Raw genomic sequence first — 18984 nt, forward strand, 5'->3', positions numbered from 1 at the left:
TCCTATTGTCAACTAATGATGAAGTGAAAACTGACAATTTAAGAACAATCGGACATATGTTATTCTGGAGCTATTTTAACCTGACAACTGGTGTCTGATTTACCATAGTTACCATATACTATTTACCATAGTTACTATAAACCATTTTTAAAAGACGATGTTGTTAGTGTCTGAAACGTTGCGTTACTTTCAAGAAAACGCTACTGTCAGAAAACGTTACTGTCAAGAAATTTTACTGTCAGTAATGATCACCGTACTGAAACTTTATTGTCAAGAAAACGTTACTTTCATGAAACGTTAATTAAGTAAACAACTACTACTAATACTAAATATAAATTCAGACATGAAAGCGACATTAAAACTATGTACACACATGATGTTACGTAATCCATCTACTAATACCAGCCAATATGTGGTAAGAGTCTGTTTGACGGCGACAGCGATTAAGATAATACAACAACTACACAGATTTTCCGACAAACGCTACTGCGAGGAAGTGTTACTTTCATGAAACGTTACTGTCAAAAAATGTAATCAGGAATTGCTACCGCACTGAAACTTTACGTTACTGTCAAGAAATGTAATCAGTAATTGCTACCGCACTGAAACGTTACGTTACGTTACTGTAAAGAAATGTAATTAGGAATTGCTATCGCACTGAAACGTTACGTTACTGTCAAGAAATGTAATCTGGAATTGCCACCGCACTGAAACGTTACGTTACTTTCAAGAAATGTAATCAGGAATTGCTACCGCACTGAAACGTTACGTTGCTGTCAAGAAATGTAATTAGCAATTGCTACCGCATTGAAACGTTACGTTGCTGTCAAGAAATGTAATCAGGAATTGCTACCGCACTGAAACGTTACGTTGCTGTCAAGAAATGTAATCTGGAATTGCCACCGCACTGAAACGTTACGTTACTTTCAAGAAATGTAATCAGGAATTGCTACCGCACTGAAACGTTACGTTGCTGTCAAGAAATGTAATCTGGAATTGCCACCGCACTGAAACGTTACGTTACTTTCAAGAAATGTAATCAGAAATTGCTACCGTACTGAAACGTTACGTTGCTGTCAAGAAAAGTAATCTGGAATTGCCACCGCACTGAAACGTTACGTTACTTTCAAGAAATGTAATCAGGAATTGCTACCGCACTGAAACGTTACGTTGCTGTAAAGAAAACCCTATAGTTACTGCGTGGAAGTGTTCCTTACAAGAAATCTTGCTGTCAAGAAGCCGCTACTGCCAGGACATTTTGTCATGATACTGGTAAATAATGTTCCCGTAAGATCACTGTTACAGGGATATGATTTTGTTTAATATATTGAATACGGTGATGTAAAGACAAATAACACCACCTAAACTTACTAATTAAGCTTACTAAAGTTTAATAAGCTATTCAATACACTGACATCACGAGTATAATAATAAAAAAATTGCAATTTTTTAGAGCATATTAATGTACATATTTAAACTATTTATTTCATCATTATGAATCCCTTTCGAATTGTAAATGTATATTAAAAGTAAACGTCACGTTGGGTTGAATGAATAACTTTTGGTTCAGCGAATAATGTGAAAATATTAAAAACAAAACTTTATCAAATCCACTCTTTGGGTGGTCGGTGAATTAACTGAATTTAAATATATATCGTCGTTAATAATTGTGAATTTCAAAACGAAATGACGTCCGCATCGAGAGGAAATTAGATATATATTTCATTGCCGCTTGCAGAGGCATATATGTGTTTCCATGGTTACCAACACAATACTTATTATAAGTATTTGAAAATTTATATCATGGTCATTTTTCACTTTAGACCATCACAGCGAACGACATGGCGAATATACGTGTTTTAGTCATTAGTGTACTGTGTGTAGTGCTCACCATGGAGGCGGTAAGTCCAGTTTTACTCGATATTTCGGGTATTTGGATCATAAGCTTACTTGTTTATAAATTGCAGGCGAATACTGAAAATGATTACTACAACTATGGCCAATGTCATAATTGCATATTACTTTACTAAATAGATTCTCATTCTAAACAGAGTACAGATGCGAGAAATGTGAAGTTCACACGTGCCGTAGGTGATCCATGTCCATTGATAGGACCATTTGACTGTATGTACATTTGTTTTTCTGTCATCGCCAGCAATGATTACCCGATACACTGCGACCTATCGTGTAGCTTAATGAGTGTACTCATACAAAACTCCTCTCGTAAGCAGTCACTTCCATGCGGTCACAATCGTTTAGTGTCGACTGTATGGGTCGAGTTTTCTCGGTGCCTTTCCCTCCTCGAGCGAATACATATATAAATACTTTACTTTTTTTTCTATGCACCACAACCAATCAAAATCCCCATGAATATAATACAAAGTGGCTGCATGCTGAAACCTTCTACGCCGAATTTCAGCTTGACACACGTTGAAGAAAACATTGTAGTGACGTATGATATATATATTTATCTGCCATCAGATTGTAACAGCATGGATGTTGATGGGTCTCCAATAGATTTACTGACGATTACCCCTTTCCTGTGCTGCAAAGCTTGTTCAGACAGTATTGGGTGCGAGCGATGGGAATATGATGCACCAACTCAAGGTTGCAAACTGAGAGACGGTCAAGTTACTCAAGCCAACATAGATTGTTTTGATTACAAGCAAGTTGAATCAGGTGTGTATACAATTCCACAATCTATTCTATCCACACTTACGAGCATATCACTTATGGACAAATATTTGAGCAAGTTTGAATAAATTTGCTTAGTATTGCATCTTGATAATACAACCCCGATGATTTATTGTGTAATACAAATATTATTTTTGCTACATAATTTGTTCGGTGCCAAATATTGGAACTACAGTAGCACGTCAGCAGATAATTATATAAATTGTTCTTTCCGTGTCACCACAAATAATGTTATGACTTTATTCTATTACGAAAATGATTATGACTATATAACCACGGAGACACGTCATGGCTCAAATGCCACTGGAACAATTGATAACAAGTGCAAAAAATGGCAAAATATATGTATAACCAACGAATTTATTGTGAAAACTTATTTTTTTCATATCATTTTTTTTAACAGAAAGACGGGCATTGGAACTGGATGGAACCGTCAATTCATACGTCATTGCCCCAGCACCGCTCTTCGACATGACGGCGTTGACGACGTGTATGTGGATAAAAACCAAGGGCACCGGCACCCTATTCTCTTACTCGGTACCTGACAACCCCGATGAGCTCAGCGTTCGTAATACAGTCAATGTAGGTTTAACCATCAAAGCGACGGTACGATCGACCGGTGTGGCTCTAAACGATGGCATATGGCACCATGCATGTCTCACCTGGCAGTCCCAGGGTGGTTTTTTTAATTTTATAGTTGACGGGACCAGCCGGATGAGGGATTGTGGGTACAATGTAGATGGGAAAATCACTGGTAATGGTCACCTCACCCTTGGACAACAACAGACCATTTACAAAGGTGGTTTTAAGGCCTGGCAAGCGGTAGAAGGGCAAATTATGGATTTTAATTTCTGGTCATCCGTCTTGGGCGTTGCTGAGATGGCAGCGGGCTACTTGACAGGATGTGGAAGCGATTTTTATGGAACGGAATCAAACTGGCTTCAATTAACAGTAGCTGACAAGTTCGGCGTCATTGATGTACCTTTGAGCTCCAACGACACTTGCTTGGCTTCAACTCGTTAATTTAGAAATACAATTGTCTACACACACCAGTTGCTCATTGCGATTAAATTATTTTGCATATTGGTAATGAATAATGAACTACCAAAATGGTACTCAGTTGTAAGAAAGCTTTTAGTCATTCAAAGTCACATTAAAATATGAACATAATTTGTATGTATTTGTCGTTGTTACGTATAATAGACCATTTGTCTTAAAGCATGCCTCAATTATCGATTATATCGGCAACGCTTACTGAGTTATGGGAACTAGAACTATAAATTGGTTCACTGAAGTAGACATGGACTATTTAATACCTGTTGATTGTTTTTAAGGGAAGTTTGTACCTTGTTGTGGAGGAAGGGGACAATGTAGATGGTTGATAAGGGAGTTATGGACGAATAGGTGGTGATGCCAGACTTTGGTAGTGAGAGGATTCATTAAACACGAAGTATCCTCTCACTAAGTGGATGTATTTGTAGATGTATTTCCATAGACTGCAAAATGTGTCTGTGTCACTGGGAAAGTGGTTCACAGTTTATTAGCAAGCATTTATTAAGAAACGCCGCAAGCAAATACTAAACTGGTCACCAAATGTAACAAGTGCTGCTGCGTCTTATACTATAAGTCTAACTTTGCGAGTCACTAAAGTTTTCAAAACTATACAGCGCCACAAGTGGCTGTTTCCGATTTCACTGACTTCATTGGCTTTCATTGGCTAGAATAAAAACTTATGTTGGTAATTATTTCATATACATATATTAATCATATATTTGGAAACTGGAAAGGTGCGACGAGTGGATAACGACACTCGCCTTTGCCACATATGTGCCGTATATATACTAAAATGTTTTTATATGCAAATTTGATGAACATACCATTATATTTCTTTCACATGACAGTAATATACGGGTTATAGTTCCACTCATGGAAATAGAAATGCTACATGTTTGTTTTTTTCGTGGAGAAATTTATCAGTACGGGCGCACGTCCATCGAGCTGTGTTAATACCACAGATTGCGTCGCCGTCGCTTAGAGTCATTCATTCTGTTCTTCCCTTAAGGTTTAAAAACGTCAATCCTTATACAATTCTGCGTTTCCCATCAGAAATAAAGTTATGTCCCCATGTATCAGTCTGTTAAAATGGTCAATCCCTTATAACATTCTGCCCCGCCGTGTACCGAACGTAAAGACTGACAACAAATGTACCCAAGTGGATTTCGGGAGTTGTTTAGTGGTTTAGTAAACATCCTACTTTAAGAATAAAACTACCCACCCACCCAAACGAAATGCAAACATCTCCCCGTCCACCTATAGAATATTTATCCACCCACTCGCAAACCCTCACTCAAACAGCTCTTTACACGAATAGCTTCGTTGACGTTCATCACACTCACCTCTTCCCCTGAAAGCAGAATGGTGTGCCCCTTAAATTGTTTGCCCTTAACTTCAGAGGTTAATAAAGGGATGCCCCCAATGAAGCATTCTTAATGATCAGCCCCTTATAACATTCTGTCATTCCCGACGTGACATTCTGTCCTTCGCCATGGTACTCTGATTGTGTCTGATATGACATAGAGATTGTAAGACAAGAACTTTTACGAGCGACCATCGACATTTTTGCACTCAATTACACTTACCGAGCTAGTTTGCCCTAGGCTCACACAATTCAAGCTGGGATGCCTCAGGTTAAAACAGTCCATGCACCCCAGGCCCGTAGTTTTTTTTTTTTTTTGGGGGGGGGGGGTCGGGGGGTTCGGACGAACCCCCTAAATTTTGTAAGTGAATAGAATTATGATCGTAGATTAGAACATAATGAACAGTATTAATTAAAATATTTTTCATCGTTTAAATCACTTGACTCAGTGAGGTAACTATCAGACTCAGCCGAAATTGTATAGTAATTACGGATTTTGAATGTCAATGGTGAAGTTACGCCGTTTCAGCTCAACAGCAGCAAATAAAAAAAAGTTGTTTTAAATGGGCAAGCTTTTATTCGGTGATTCCGCGATGGTGTAATGAAGATCGCGTTCAAGCAGCTGATGTTAAATATTAAAACAACATTGAAACAATAATGTAATGGTAGTCACTCATTGAAGGATGTGGTGCCGTTTGTCTTATGCTCGTGTTCGCTCAATTACTAAAGTGTGGGGATCGAACGGGATTGACACGACAACACGACACAGTACTTTCATAATTTGGTTCATTAGTTTTGTTTTCTTCAAGTTAATGATGGCATATATACTGTTTTGTTATGTGTATCAGCCAAATGTAGTCAACTTATTGTAAGTACGTGTAGCCTGTGTTATTGGACAATAGTGTACAGCTACGGGTTAAACAGATCATTAAAAAAATCACGAGTTGTATAGATCGTAGAGCATCTTGCAGCCAACAATTTACCCCACAGTGTTGCTTCAGCACTGAAACTGTGCGATGAATCATATTTTTCAAACATATTTTTTTACACGTTTTTTTTTTGTGATGTCTTAAAAAATTTACTATATTTTTAGAGGGTTCATACAAAACAAATGTAGTCATTGAAGTCTAGTGAGACCGCTGCTAAACTACCACTATATGCAAATTATTTTACCGCCCTCTAAAAACAGATTTACAATGAACCAACAAATTTACATACTGTAAGAAACTTGGTAGTATGCCACTGGTTAGTGCATTTAATTTGTTTGATGCAATCATTGTGCCAGCTATTTCTTATGGTAGGGATAGGGGTGTACGAAAATTCGGAAATCGAGAGGGTACAGACAACATTTTGCAGATATCTACTTAGCGTTAATAGTTGTGCAAACAATGTAGCGATGTTGGACGAATGTGGAAGGCTGCCATTATGCTGTGGATATTTCAAGCGTTGTATCTCATATTGGTTAAAATTACTTGAAGTAAAAAATAGCTGGAACCCCAAAACATGTTATATCATGCTAACACGATTAGACAAGATTGGCAGACTTACTTGGAAAACCCATATAAAAATCTCCTGTTCAGATATGGTTTCAGCATTGCCTGATTTGAAAAACAAGTTGGAGATACTGTAAATTTCTTAGAGATATTTACTCAAAGAATAAAAAATGTTGTCAGTAAGAATGGCATGCCTCAATTTTACAATCATCCAGGCTGTGTACTTTCGAAAAAATCAAAGTAGTATTATAACCTTGGAGATTTATTGGCAAGCAATTATAGACTAAAATATTTATGACGAGTTTTTGCTGTTTTGGCCATAAACATAATGTTGAATGAGGCAGACATACGAAAATACAGTTTGATCAATAAATTTGTTGTTTTTGCAGTGATACGTTTGAATTTAGCATGGTAGAAAATGAAATTCAATTTGTTTTTATATGTACATTATATAATGATCTAAGGGCTGATCTTTTGTCAATAACCCTATGCAATTATGCAAATACTGACAATCTAGGCTTACTTCGTCACTACACAAACTGCCACACCATGTGTCAACAAGCTCTGTATCTTTTAAAAGTTTTCAAGCGACGAGATGAATATGAAGCCAGCTTAACTTAGTACCATATGTTTACATGGATTTTGTATTGTTTTTAAAACGTGCTATAAAATAAAATTACATAATACAAAATTTACTAATATTAAAAGGAATAATTGTAGACAGATTTCGACATGAAATCGAGTCACTTTTATGTGCGCTAACATCTGCGAAGAACGAAAAACCTCGTGAGTAGCATTCTACCTTAAAATGCTTAGACAATAATGCTAAGATACGTACAGTCTTGTCTTTTTTGTGTACACCATTTTGCCGCGGTGGATCAAGGGTGTGGGTGTGTTTGTCTGTGGCTGGGGAATGGCTCAGAGCCCCTTCTCAAAATGGTAAAATAGTTCAAAGATGTTATGTGAAATAACTTACCAACGTAACACAAAGTAAACCAATTGAATTTAAAACCGGGAATATATAAATGTCTGTAACAGAGCTCAATTTTTGAATATTATAAAATTCACACGTTTCACATTAAATATATTATTGTTGTTTCGAACCCCCTATTCAAAAGTTCTGGCTAAGGGCCTGCACCCATTGTAACTTTCTGAGCTGGGTTCATCCTCTGTTTTGACTAATCAGTGCGTACTGGTGGACAGTACAATAAAGATTTCCCGCAAAGTCAAATATTACAGTATGGTCTGAAATAGAAACTGCAATCCGACGTCCTTTTAGTCGAAATAGTTATTAGTTACGTTTCGGGTCGATATATCATACACGTTATTAAACTTTATTTCTGACTTTAAGCTGAATACAGAAATATTATATAAATATGTGTAGAACGGTAATAAATCTTTTGCATAGAAAGAATACCATATTGATATAAACATGATGATTAGTCATAAATGCAGTATGCGTGAATCGCTCTAAAGTGCCATAGATCGTTAGGGGATGGTGAGACAAAGCAAATTTAAAATCACAATACGAGAAAGTTGCTAATGAAAAATGTAGTGAAGTGGTAAGTTGAGAGATAGTTTATTTACCCTCATACATTCTGTTTAAACCTCTCTATCCAAAAAGCTTCTTTTAGTTTTCGGATGCAGCTATTTTTGAACTCAGATTCTATACCAACAATTTCAGATTACAAATATTTTGACCATGGCTATTAAAGTGGAATGACATAGGAAGCTATATTTTATTTGACAGATTGGAAGAACGATGTTACAGAAGCATGATTTTGAGTTTTTAAATTTATCACCAGTTTTATTTTTCTATTACAAATATTGCATGTTATTAAATAAACATTGTTTTAAACTGTTTGTTTGAAAGCTTACTGCAAATAATCTTGGTATTAATCAGGGGGAAATTCTCGTCTCGTCTGGGGTCTCCACACGTGCCAGGGGGAAATTCTCGTCTCGTCTGGGGTCTCCACACGTGCCAGGGGGAAATCTCGTCTTGTCTCTCTATCGCGTCCCCTTGAGGTACGGGGTCGGGAAAGTCACTTAAGCTTTATAGTCAAATAGACGCACACAACAAAATACGTTTCAACTCTCGCCTCAGTCAGTCAGTCGAGTACTCTATAAGACACAGCGCCCTGGGGAAAAGTCCCCAAGACTACCGCAAGGCTGACCCAAGACTCGCCCAAGACTGCGTCTCAAGACTACCTTAGACTGCGTCTGTCCTGGTGTACTCACCAAGACCAACTAAAACAACTTTAAACTCATAGTTGCTGTCGACATAGGAAGTAAAGTAAGCAAATAACACCGAATAAACGGCAAGGTAAAGACGTAACGTAATAAGCTCGGTTATTAAGCATCCTTTTTGGGGGATGCCCGGTGGCCGAGGGGAAGACTTGTAGTGGCTTGAAGCTAGGCGATTAGGTGCCGTACGCGAGCGCCGGTTCGAGTCACGCACGCAGTACGTATTTACTATAATTAGACGTAGTCTTTACCTTGCCGTTTATTCGGTGTTATTTGCTTAAAACAACTTTATTCACTTTCAAAACCTTAACCAATTACAAAAAGTATAACGACTCTAGGGCGTAACCTTCAATCATACAGCCAATCACACTAAGTACTAAACACGTCATATCTTTTGATTAATCGTTCACAACATTACTAACTGCGAATACTAACTGTCAGAAATAGTAGTCCGAATAGCGACGATTATCTCGTAATTAGTTCCAAATCACTGAACCAAGTTTCGTCCAGAACCTCGCATGGGCCTAAACGATGACAGATATAACACAGCCATTCGCCAGTAATCAGCTAATTAAGTCGATTAACAGATACGCACAAACAATTTCATCATAGGAGCACGTGATACAGCATCTGATACTACATTGTATGTATCCTAGTGTGTAAATTACTACTGAAGTTTCTGTGCTATAGCTGGTATTTCATCATGTTGGGGACAATGTCTGTCTAAAATAAGTAATGGTGATTTGAACACTTGGCGTAGACTACCATCTGTTTGTAAAATGGGGTTACATCTGCGCGTAATTCGTTTCAAATATCGGAATGCTTGGTTGTAAATGATAACAAGAGGGGTCGAGTCACTATCAGTTAAATCACGATTGGCAACTTTGTAAAGGGTTGAGTTCCTTTTTTGGTTGGTGACCGAGTAGTTAATTATAACGTGATTTTCTTAAGGTTACCTTCTCAAGCGGAGTAATTAAAGTAATTAGCCAGATGTTGTGCAGCTTTCTCACTTTTTTTAGCAAATACGCTGTATTCTGAGTAGTTGGTTGTATGGAATAGAATTTGTAATGTGGTGTGTATGACAAGAGGCAACAATTATATTGTGCAAGTCCGTGGGTTTACAAAATATGTCCGTGGTGAATGTCATGACAGTTTTGACCAATAGAAATAAAAACATGGTACTAGTATTAACAGTTTATAAATTTTCTACTATCGAAATAACGTACACAGACATGGTATGTGTATCCATATAATCTATAATATACTAGGGAATTAGCTTTTGCACTCCTACCTCGCAGTTTGTTGGTGGTTTTCTCGTCCCGCCATTAATGGGTATATTTGATTATCATAATAGTTTTTATGAGTGGTATCTTATGAAAATATCGCTTTCATAAAACCCAACAAGGATTTCCAAAGAAACATCATAGTTTATTAGGTATTAAATGAATTATAACGATATTAATTTGACGACACGCTATGCTAGTATATAGCCAACCAAATATTCATTTGAAAACAAAAGCGATAAATATCACTATCATGTGAACAAAAATTTAAATTTAACTGTTACCACATGATTTAAGTGCACACATGCGTATACAGACATGTAATTATCGCAGTTCATTGCATGAAATTCATTATTCCCTGAGTAAAAATGTGGATTCGAAATCAATCATGAAACGAATAGCATTGAGTATTCGTTTAACTCTTTCCGCCGCGTCAAACTGGTGTCGTTTGGGATGTTCACTAAGATATGATGACATGTAGTCGCACAACAACCAATTAAATTTGAATATTTTTTGTTTTGCATAAATTAAACTTAATTAATCTCAGGGCTTTTTCTCCAATTGTTCTGGGGAAACACTGGACGAAGTGTACTGGTAATATCAAAACAATGTGTGGTATTGAACGCTATGGAAGAGAGCAATCGGCATATCGCAAGAGCATTTGATCTAAATTAAACAAAATAAATGCAAGCAACATGCACAGTTTTAGTGATTTCCAGCAAGGTCTGTAAATTTAAATAAATTTACCACCTGCTTATTCGATTAACCAAACGGTGTTAACTCCACATACGATTCAGTGCACTGTTGATTTTTTAAATAGATTTGTGAAATGAGTGCGTAGGTATTATGTTGAAGCCACGGGAGATAGCAATGTTCGACTTGTGGTAACCTTGCACATAACATGCTGCACGTGCGTTGAAGTGACGCGGGTTTATTATTTTATTCACCCACCTGTGAAAATATTAGTCTAATCAAGTGAGAGTGAAAGGTTCTATAGAGCTTTATGTTCTAACAATGCTTCGATGACGAAACTTAATGGACCAATCATAAACTTACATGCATGTATTAATTCAACCAATGAACAAAATATATATACACATTGGGATATACGGCATGTCAAATGCATGTCCATTGGATATCAGATTTATTCAATTTGACACGGACAGTCAGTTCTTGGAGATCCTCAAATGTCAGTTGAAGCGTCCATGCACCCATAGCCATACTGAGTTTTACTAGCTAACATGCATCTCAGGACGAAATCTTGTTATTTATGAATATCAGAGAATATTTATATTCATAAAAGCTGGAGAAAAAGTTATATGGAATGAGTTGTACTAATTATATCTTTTGTGTAAATGATCACCTGAGAAATTAAGTTACATTCACTTGATAACATTATGTAATCTGCATGAAATGGATATGTAACTGACTGGTCACCTCACGGGAAAACAATGTTTTTGAATGGGATATTGACAATATGTATATTATTAATATGTAACAATTAATGTGCTACAAGATACCAAGGATTGTATGAATAACTGTTTGGCATCCACATTGTATGTAAAAGGATGATTTTGACATTCTTCTCGCAGAAAAAACTAATATACAAGATATCACATTTTCAATAAACGAGATTGCTGTCAGTCGACCATCATGAATATGTCCCACATACAATACTAGACACCACAACTCTACAGTACTAGACACAACTCTTGAGATGACCTTGAGTCAGGAAAAAAATTAATGTGATTATTCTGGATCACAGAGTCCCATGCATTCATTCTGTCGTGAAAACATTTGTGATTGATTGAATAAATGTGGTTCAATTGAATAAACAGAGTAATAATGGGTAATAAATTGGGACCATAGGTAGTTATTAAATTGAACATTAAGCACTGCCAAAATAATTAATCCCTTTTCAATTAAATTTAATGGATGCCAAAGTGCGAGACTCCCTAATGGGAAGGAAATGCGACTTGTATTTTAGTACTATTTGCAATGCCGGTAATTTACATAACGCGGGTATTTATGTGTCCGTGGATACAGGGACAATTCGTATAAGTATTTGAAGACGTGTTCTGCTGACATTGGTCACAGCGAACGACATGGCGAATATATGTGTTTTAGTTATAAGTGTGCTGTGTGTAGTGCTCACCCCGGAGGCGGTAAGTCATGTTATACTTGCTATTCTAATATATGCAGGCATTAACTTCTTCATATACACACAGTCACTGTGATATACACAAGTGTGTAGTAAAATAGAAAGTTGAAGACAATTTGTTATCAAATTTTGATCAGCAACTTGAAACAGGCGTCATCATTGTCGTTCGTTTTGTGTGTAGCTGAAGAGAGGTGGGATTATAGCGAAATCACAATAAAAAAAAACTAATTTCAGAATAAATCCTAAATCGAGGGTTTCCCTGCTTCCATTGCATATATCAGGGCCACCTCTTATAAATGAAACTAATGTCAACGTATTGTTAGCAGCGTACCACAGAAATATATTAAGTTAGATTTTGGTTTGTTACGAATTCCGCATTCATACAATAAAATAGTAGTATCACGAAATCACGGGATAAGATCAAATAGTAACCCAAACCACCATGTAATATTCAAAATGTTGTACCCTCTTAGCCAATTTCAAATTACACAATTCGTGTAACACAATTTAGTTCGATGGGCAGTTTAATACAGCTATATGGTCTTCTCTATGATTACTTCAACTCACAGAGACAAATTATAGCATCGAAAAACTCACGAGTGAGTTAGAATGCAAATCTCAATATCTCAACCGTTATGTATGAATACGTCACAAGTGATGACATTAAATTTTTTGTGCATACATTCCGTCAATATGTCTTCCCAACATTAACTGTATAACTGAAATCAAGCACAACGGTGCATGCTCTGGTGCGTTTCTTGATAAATGAAACACGTGGTCAAGTGTTGCGACGTGTTTCAATGGTAAATCGAACATGTTATTGTCAGTTAAGATATGACGTAATATAAGACGACAATATCAATTGGTTTAAAATGGAAATTGATAAGAGTTGTTGTTATAAGAACGCTGATTGATGGGTCAAACTATTCGGCGCGCCCAATCAAATTATTCAATTTGACTAAGGTCAAATAAAGCTTTTGTAGCACGATCACACACTGGTTTATGAATACGGCCTTGGATGATCGGCTTCACAGAATGCGGATCGGACAATACTAAATAAGGTGGCGTAAGGGAAATATATCGGTATATTTATTTCTTAATTCTCTTTAACCTACTGAACACACATATGAATACCTTTTCGAAAAGTTGAAATATAAGAGAATATGACTGTATTGGGAAAAAATAATGTTTGTTCATGTTGTGGAAGGCATTTTTTCAAACAGTCAACAATTAAAAGTTGTTTTACGCAAACGCGCCTTACTCAATCTGAAATTGACGCCATTCAACGTGCTCAGAAATAATTCAACAGCATGTTTGTGATTGTCACAGTTCTGAAACAATTACTGATAGAGAAATCTAAGATGCTTTTGTTTAACTCTCCACCTCGCTCTCTTAAAAAGTTTGTGACTGAACCTTGACTAATTAATAATAATAGCAGATGAATATATCACATTTTTGTGAGAACTATTTCATTTAAGCTTTAAAAGAATGGTTTGAAATATGCCATGGTAACACAAAGAAAGATTCTGTAAATTGATTCCTCTATTTTACAGTTTTAATTTTGATCAATAACAAACTTTGCTTTTGATGTTCAGTTGCCCGTTACTTGGCCCTTGGAGCAAATAAAGACACGAGCCTTGTGCAGTCGTTTTCCTCTACATACGCATCATATACACTTCTATAGTCACATGTTTTAATTACAAACCATTTATATTTCTCTGTCACCACCTTAGCATTTCAATATCACTGTCCTACTTTTGTATATGATGAATATTATTATTAAAACAGGCTGAAACAGCTCATCGGGAAGAAAGAGCTGCGTCAACCACGGTTGCCCCGACTGGAACCACGGTTGCCCCGACTGGGACCACGGTTGCCCCGACTGGGACCACGGTTGCTCCGACTGGAACCACGGTTGCCCCGACTGGGACCACGGTTGCCCCGACTGGTAAGTTCTTCGATACTGCGTGCTATGAATTTTACATATGCCAGCAGTGTGTTTAATGCGAGGTACTAACTGTGATAGTACAGCCACATTCTCGTATACTCCTTCCTCTATAAGCTAATAAACACTGAGAATACTATGACTGATTTTAGATTGCAGTTCACAGGAGAACACAATGGGCTCATTGATAGACCCTCGTAAAAGTACGGAATTAGAATGTTGCAACCTGTGCGCAGACCAAGCTTTTTGCGCCGTATGGGAGTACGATGAATTCACAGGGGCGTGTAGTCTTAAAGATGGTCAAGTCAGCCAGGTCACATTGGATTGTTTTGACTACAGAACATTGACTGCAGGTATATATCACCCACAATGAAGGGTTTCTTCAAAGTTAATTGCAGGGTAGACAGAAAGTAATCCTGGCGAAAACACCAAACGTTTGTATAAGTTGTGCTTCAGTCTGAAAATCCCGTTGTATACCATTAATACCGTTGATATTTATTTTGACACAGATGAATATATTTATTGATTGATTTAACACACAAACAAAAATAAAGATTAACTGCGTTATGTTTTTTCCAACGAAAATAACATTATTCAAAAGTATACAACCGGCATAAACATAAACATGAGAATAAGGAGCTCGTAAATGTTATGACACGTACTAATTATTTTTTTTGTCTTGCATAGGAAGGCGGGCATTTCAACTTGATGGAACGTTGAAATCTTACGTCGTCGCTCCAGCACCGCTCTTTGACTTGACGGCTTTGACGGTATGTATCTGGGGTATGGCTTCAAGCACTGGTACACTATTCTCTTACTCGGTACCAGACAACCCGGAAGAGCTCAGTATCCGTCATATTGGAGATTTGCGTATAACTATAAAAGCACAGAGCCGCAGAATTGGACTTTCACTGAACGATGGTGAATGGCATCACGTATGTCTCACCTGGCAGTCCGTGGCTGGTTTTTATAACCTATTCGTTGACGGAACCTGCGTGTATAATGAGTGTGGATTTAACCAGAACGGAAACATAAAACGCGATGGTTATCTTGTTCTTGGGCAGCACCAAACTCTTTTTAAGGGAGGGTTTAAAGCCTGGCAGGCGTTCGAGGGGCACATAATGGATTTTAATCTGTGGTCCTACGTCCTGAGTCCTGGGGAAATCACAGCGGCTTATAACGTAGGTTGTGGAAGTGATTTCCTTGGAAGCGATTCAAACTGGCTCGAAATCAGAGACATCGATGTGTTTTCAGCCACCAACGTAACGATGGATTTTTTTGATGTTGCTGATGTCTGCTCGTACTTGAAAATGACTCGGTAATATCACTGTTATAAGTTACTGCTCAAAACAACAATTTATTGAATAATGCATTAAAATAAGCCAAACACATTTATATAGCGTTTTTGTTTAACAGAATCCCAGTGTATAGTCTAGATATTTGACACAAAATATCCCCGGTGATCAGTCTGGACATTGTTCTTCATTACACGCGAAATATATTCAGTGTTCAATCTGGATACTGTTCTTCCATTTGACTCAAAAGATCTCCAGTGTTCAGTCTGGATACTGTTCCTTGATTTTATTCAAAATATCTCCAGTTTTTAGAGTGCATTGGATACTGTTCTTTCATTTGACTCATAAGATCCCTAGTGTTCAGTCTGAATACTGTGTTTTCATTTGATTCAAAAGATCCCAAGTGTTCAGTATGGATACTGTTTCGTCATTTGATTCAAAAGATCGTCAGTGTTCAGTTTGGATATTGTTTCGTCATTTGATTAGAAAGATCCACATTGTTCAGTTTGGATACTATGTTTTCATTTGACACAAAAGATCCCCAGTGTTCAGTATGGTTAATGTGTCTTCATTTGATTCAAAATATATCCAGTGTTCAATCTGGATACCGTGTCTTTATTTGATTCAAAGGATACCCAGTGCTCAGCCTGGACATTGTTTCGTAATTAATTCAAAATATCACCAGTGTTCAGTATGATTACTGTGTCTTCATTTGATTCAAAGATCTCCAGTGTTCAGTCTGGATACCGTGTCTTCATTTGATTCAAATGACCCCCAGTGTTCTGTATGGTTACTGTGTTTTCATTTGACACAAAAGGTCCTCAGTGTTCAGTATGGTTAATGTGTCTTCATTTGATTCAAAATATATCCAGTGTTCAGTCTGGATACCGTGTCTTCATTTGATTCAAAAGATTCCCACTGTTCAGCCTGGATACTGTTTCGTCATTTGATTCAAAAGATCCCAAGTGTTCAGTCTGGATACCGTGTCTTAATGTGATTCAAAGGATACCCAGTGCTCAGTCTGGACACTGTTTCGTAATTCATTCAAAATATCACCAGTGTTCAGTATGATTACTGTGTCTTCATTTTACACAAAATATCCCCAGTGTTATGATATGATTACTGTGTCTTCATTTGATTCAAAAGATCTCCAGTGTTCAGTCTGGAAACCGTGTCTTCATTTGGTTCAAATGACCCCCAGTGTTCTGTATGGTTACTGTGTTTTCATTTGACACAAAAGATCCTCAGTGTTCAGTATGGTTACTGCGTTTTCATTTGATTCAAAAGATTTCCAGTGTTCAGTCTGGATACCGTGACTTCATTTGATTCAAAAGATCCCCACTGTTCAGCCTGGATACTGTTTCGTCATTTGATTCAAAAGATCCCAAGTGTTCAGTCTGAATACTGTTCCTTCATTTGTCTCATGTTCTTCGTTTGCGTCTGTTTTCATTCGGGTTTTAGAAGGATGGCACTGTTGTCGCTTAAACGTTTTTTGTCAAAAAAGAATGACATTTCATTTGGGAGTAGGGCAATGTATAACACTACTATATATTAGTAACATGCACAGATTTCCACTGAAATCTTGTCCGTTCTGTGCATTATCACAAAGCATCATTTAAATCTAATGATTAGTTCCTAAGATATTGGTGGAACAGACACACAGACATCCATAAACACATATACCTGCACAGATTAACTACACTGCATTAACTCTATTGTTACCAAGTTGTTCTAAATCACAGCCATGCTGCTTGATATGGTTGTTGCTACGGCAATTGGTATTTGTTACAAACCATACCAAATATCGAAGTAATTCAGCTGGTGGCTTTCAAGAAAAATGCATTTTCTAAATTAAAAATGACAAAAAGGAGGATAGAAGATATCCACCAAAGGTATCTACATACCAAATATCAAAGCAATTGAGTTGGTAGTTCTCACAAGGAAAGCGTAAATAAAACTTTTACCAAAAATGAAAAGTATTCACTAAAAATAGAGAATTGAAGATATCACAAAAACAAATCTGACAACGATCCACCCAAAATCGAGTATCAACGCAATTGAGCTGGTAGTTTTCAAGAAGACGTCGAAAACAGCATTATTTACCCAAAATATCCCCCCAAATAGAGAATCATGATGCATGATTGAACCAATATAACAAGGTACTTACATACCATGTACACTAACAATATCACCATTGTAGACCAAATAGTGTCATAGTACAAGTCATTTACCTTAAAATATGTAATTTTGTTCGAATATTTAGATCTTTACCGATGTCTAAATTAAAGTGTAATTTCGTTATGCTTATGTTAGAACCAAATCAAGGCTCAATTTCACTCTTCCATGATGCCTAAATTATAGTGACGTCTCAAATTGGAAATTATACAGTAAGCATCTTGGTAGCTAATTTGCATAAATTTTGGCAGATCAACTTCTCATTCTCAAATTTCCATCTACACTCACAAAGACAGGTTCACAACAAAAATCAAGTCAAACGGTTCACCGATTTTTGAGAAGACGACGCCCATAAGCAGGCCTTGCACTGTGACATCCGCCCATATTGAAATATGGGAAGACTTGTTTTACTATAGTACAGTAAATGGCTCAAATATTACTACTGAATGTTTGACCGTAGGTCGTTGAATATATATTTTTATCGTGTTTTTTTTGTGCACAACAGCATAATATAAAAACAAAATAGTGTAACAGTCAGGGAAATGTCTTTGAATGGTGGTTTATGTGCAAATTACCAACGTTAACGTTTTGTTTGGTATTTTTTAAAGCTCACGAAGAGAGTATAACAAAGCACAATAATTGAGCCTAGTTCGCATTGTTGTAAGAAGCTACCGTTAAGTTGGATTCATGTGATTATGAATATCACAGCAGTGATTTGGTGCCAAAACTATGAGGGATTTTATTTTCCATGAAAGGTCGTGTCGCTTGGTATGGGTTTCCCAGTCACATACAAACAAATTTGGGTAGCAACAAATACATTGGTGACAATATATTCAAAACTGTTAGGGGAAATTTAAAATTCAATGAGAAATCGGTTGTAAACAAACTCACTGAGATCCAAGTTATGGTCAATCATTGATATTTTATTTAATTAACAATAAAACACATTTATAGACAGATATATAAAATTAAAAAAGAACACATGGTTATCACTTAGTTTTCTTCAAATTGAATCACTGGAACTCAACGTGACTTACTGCAAATAGTTGTGAATGTACTGTAATTCCAGAATGTGTCTATGGTAGCATCCATATAATTCGTTATCCCGACTTTGCACTCTTTTCGTTGAATCTCATCAGTTCATCTGCTGCAGGGCTTCGTAAGCTGTTTGAATGGCAAACTGGCATTGTTGTCAAACCACTGTTACTTTACATTAATCAGTCTACGTCTCGCTCGCTCTATGGTCGGATCGCGCTGTAGCGAAGCAATTATTGTAAG

General features: G+C 36.9%; 2 protein-coding genes across 2 annotated transcripts; both read left to right on the forward strand.

Annotated features, from left to right (window-relative positions):
• The first annotated feature begins 1843 nt into the window (after positions 1-1843).
• LOC102809290 (C-reactive protein 1.1-like) lies at positions 1844-3864 on the forward strand. The gene is made up of 4 exons (XM_085501647.1): positions 1844-1901; positions 2052-2124; positions 2482-2679; positions 3098-3864. Exons 1-4 carry the CDS (start codon positions 1893-1895, stop codon positions 3715-3717), a joined length of 900 nt encoding a protein of 299 aa, XP_085357773.1. The 5' UTR covers positions 1844-1892; the 3' UTR covers positions 3718-3864.
• Positions 3865-12227: 8363 nt separating this feature from the next.
• On the forward strand, positions 12228-15627 carry LOC144350914 (neuronal pentraxin-1-like). Its single transcript, XM_085501612.1, has 4 exons — positions 12228-12295; positions 14080-14239; positions 14389-14589; positions 14924-15627. The coding sequence occupies exons 1-4, from the start codon at positions 12236-12238 to the stop codon at positions 15556-15558; spliced, it is 1056 nt and encodes a 351-aa protein (XP_085357738.1). The 5' UTR covers positions 12228-12235; the 3' UTR covers positions 15559-15627.
• Positions 15628-18984: the final 3357 nt, after the last annotated feature.

This window comes from Saccoglossus kowalevskii, chromosome 7, assembly GCF_978046115.1.
Source record: "Saccoglossus kowalevskii chromosome 7, keSacKowa6.1, whole genome shotgun sequence".
In the NCBI taxonomy this organism is placed as follows: Eukaryota; Metazoa; Hemichordata; class Enteropneusta; family Harrimaniidae; genus Saccoglossus; species Saccoglossus kowalevskii.

What these genes read in the sequence shown, in the direction of transcription:
- LOC144350914 (XM_085501612.1), top strand. Translation starts at nt 12,236, where the DNA reads ATGGCGAATATATGTGTTTTAGTTATAAGTGTGCTGTGTGTAGTGCTC. An exon ending in TAGTGCTCACCCCGGAGGCG is followed by an intron (nt 12,296 to 14,079) that starts GTAAGTCATGTT and finishes TTATTAAAACAG; the next exon opens with GCTGAAACAGCTCATCGGGA. An exon ending in GACCACGGTTGCCCCGACTG is followed by an intron (nt 14,240 to 14,388) that starts GTAAGTTCTTCG and finishes GACTGATTTTAG; the next exon opens with ATTGCAGTTCACAGGAGAAC.
- LOC102809290 (XM_085501647.1), top strand. An exon ending in ATTGATAGGACCATTTGACT is followed by an intron (nt 2,125 to 2,481) that starts GTATGTACATTT and finishes ATCTGCCATCAG; the next exon opens with ATTGTAACAGCATGGATGTT. An exon ending in TTACAAGCAAGTTGAATCAG is followed by an intron (nt 2,680 to 3,097) that starts GTGTGTATACAA and finishes TTTTTTTAACAG; the next exon opens with AAAGACGGGCATTGGAACTG.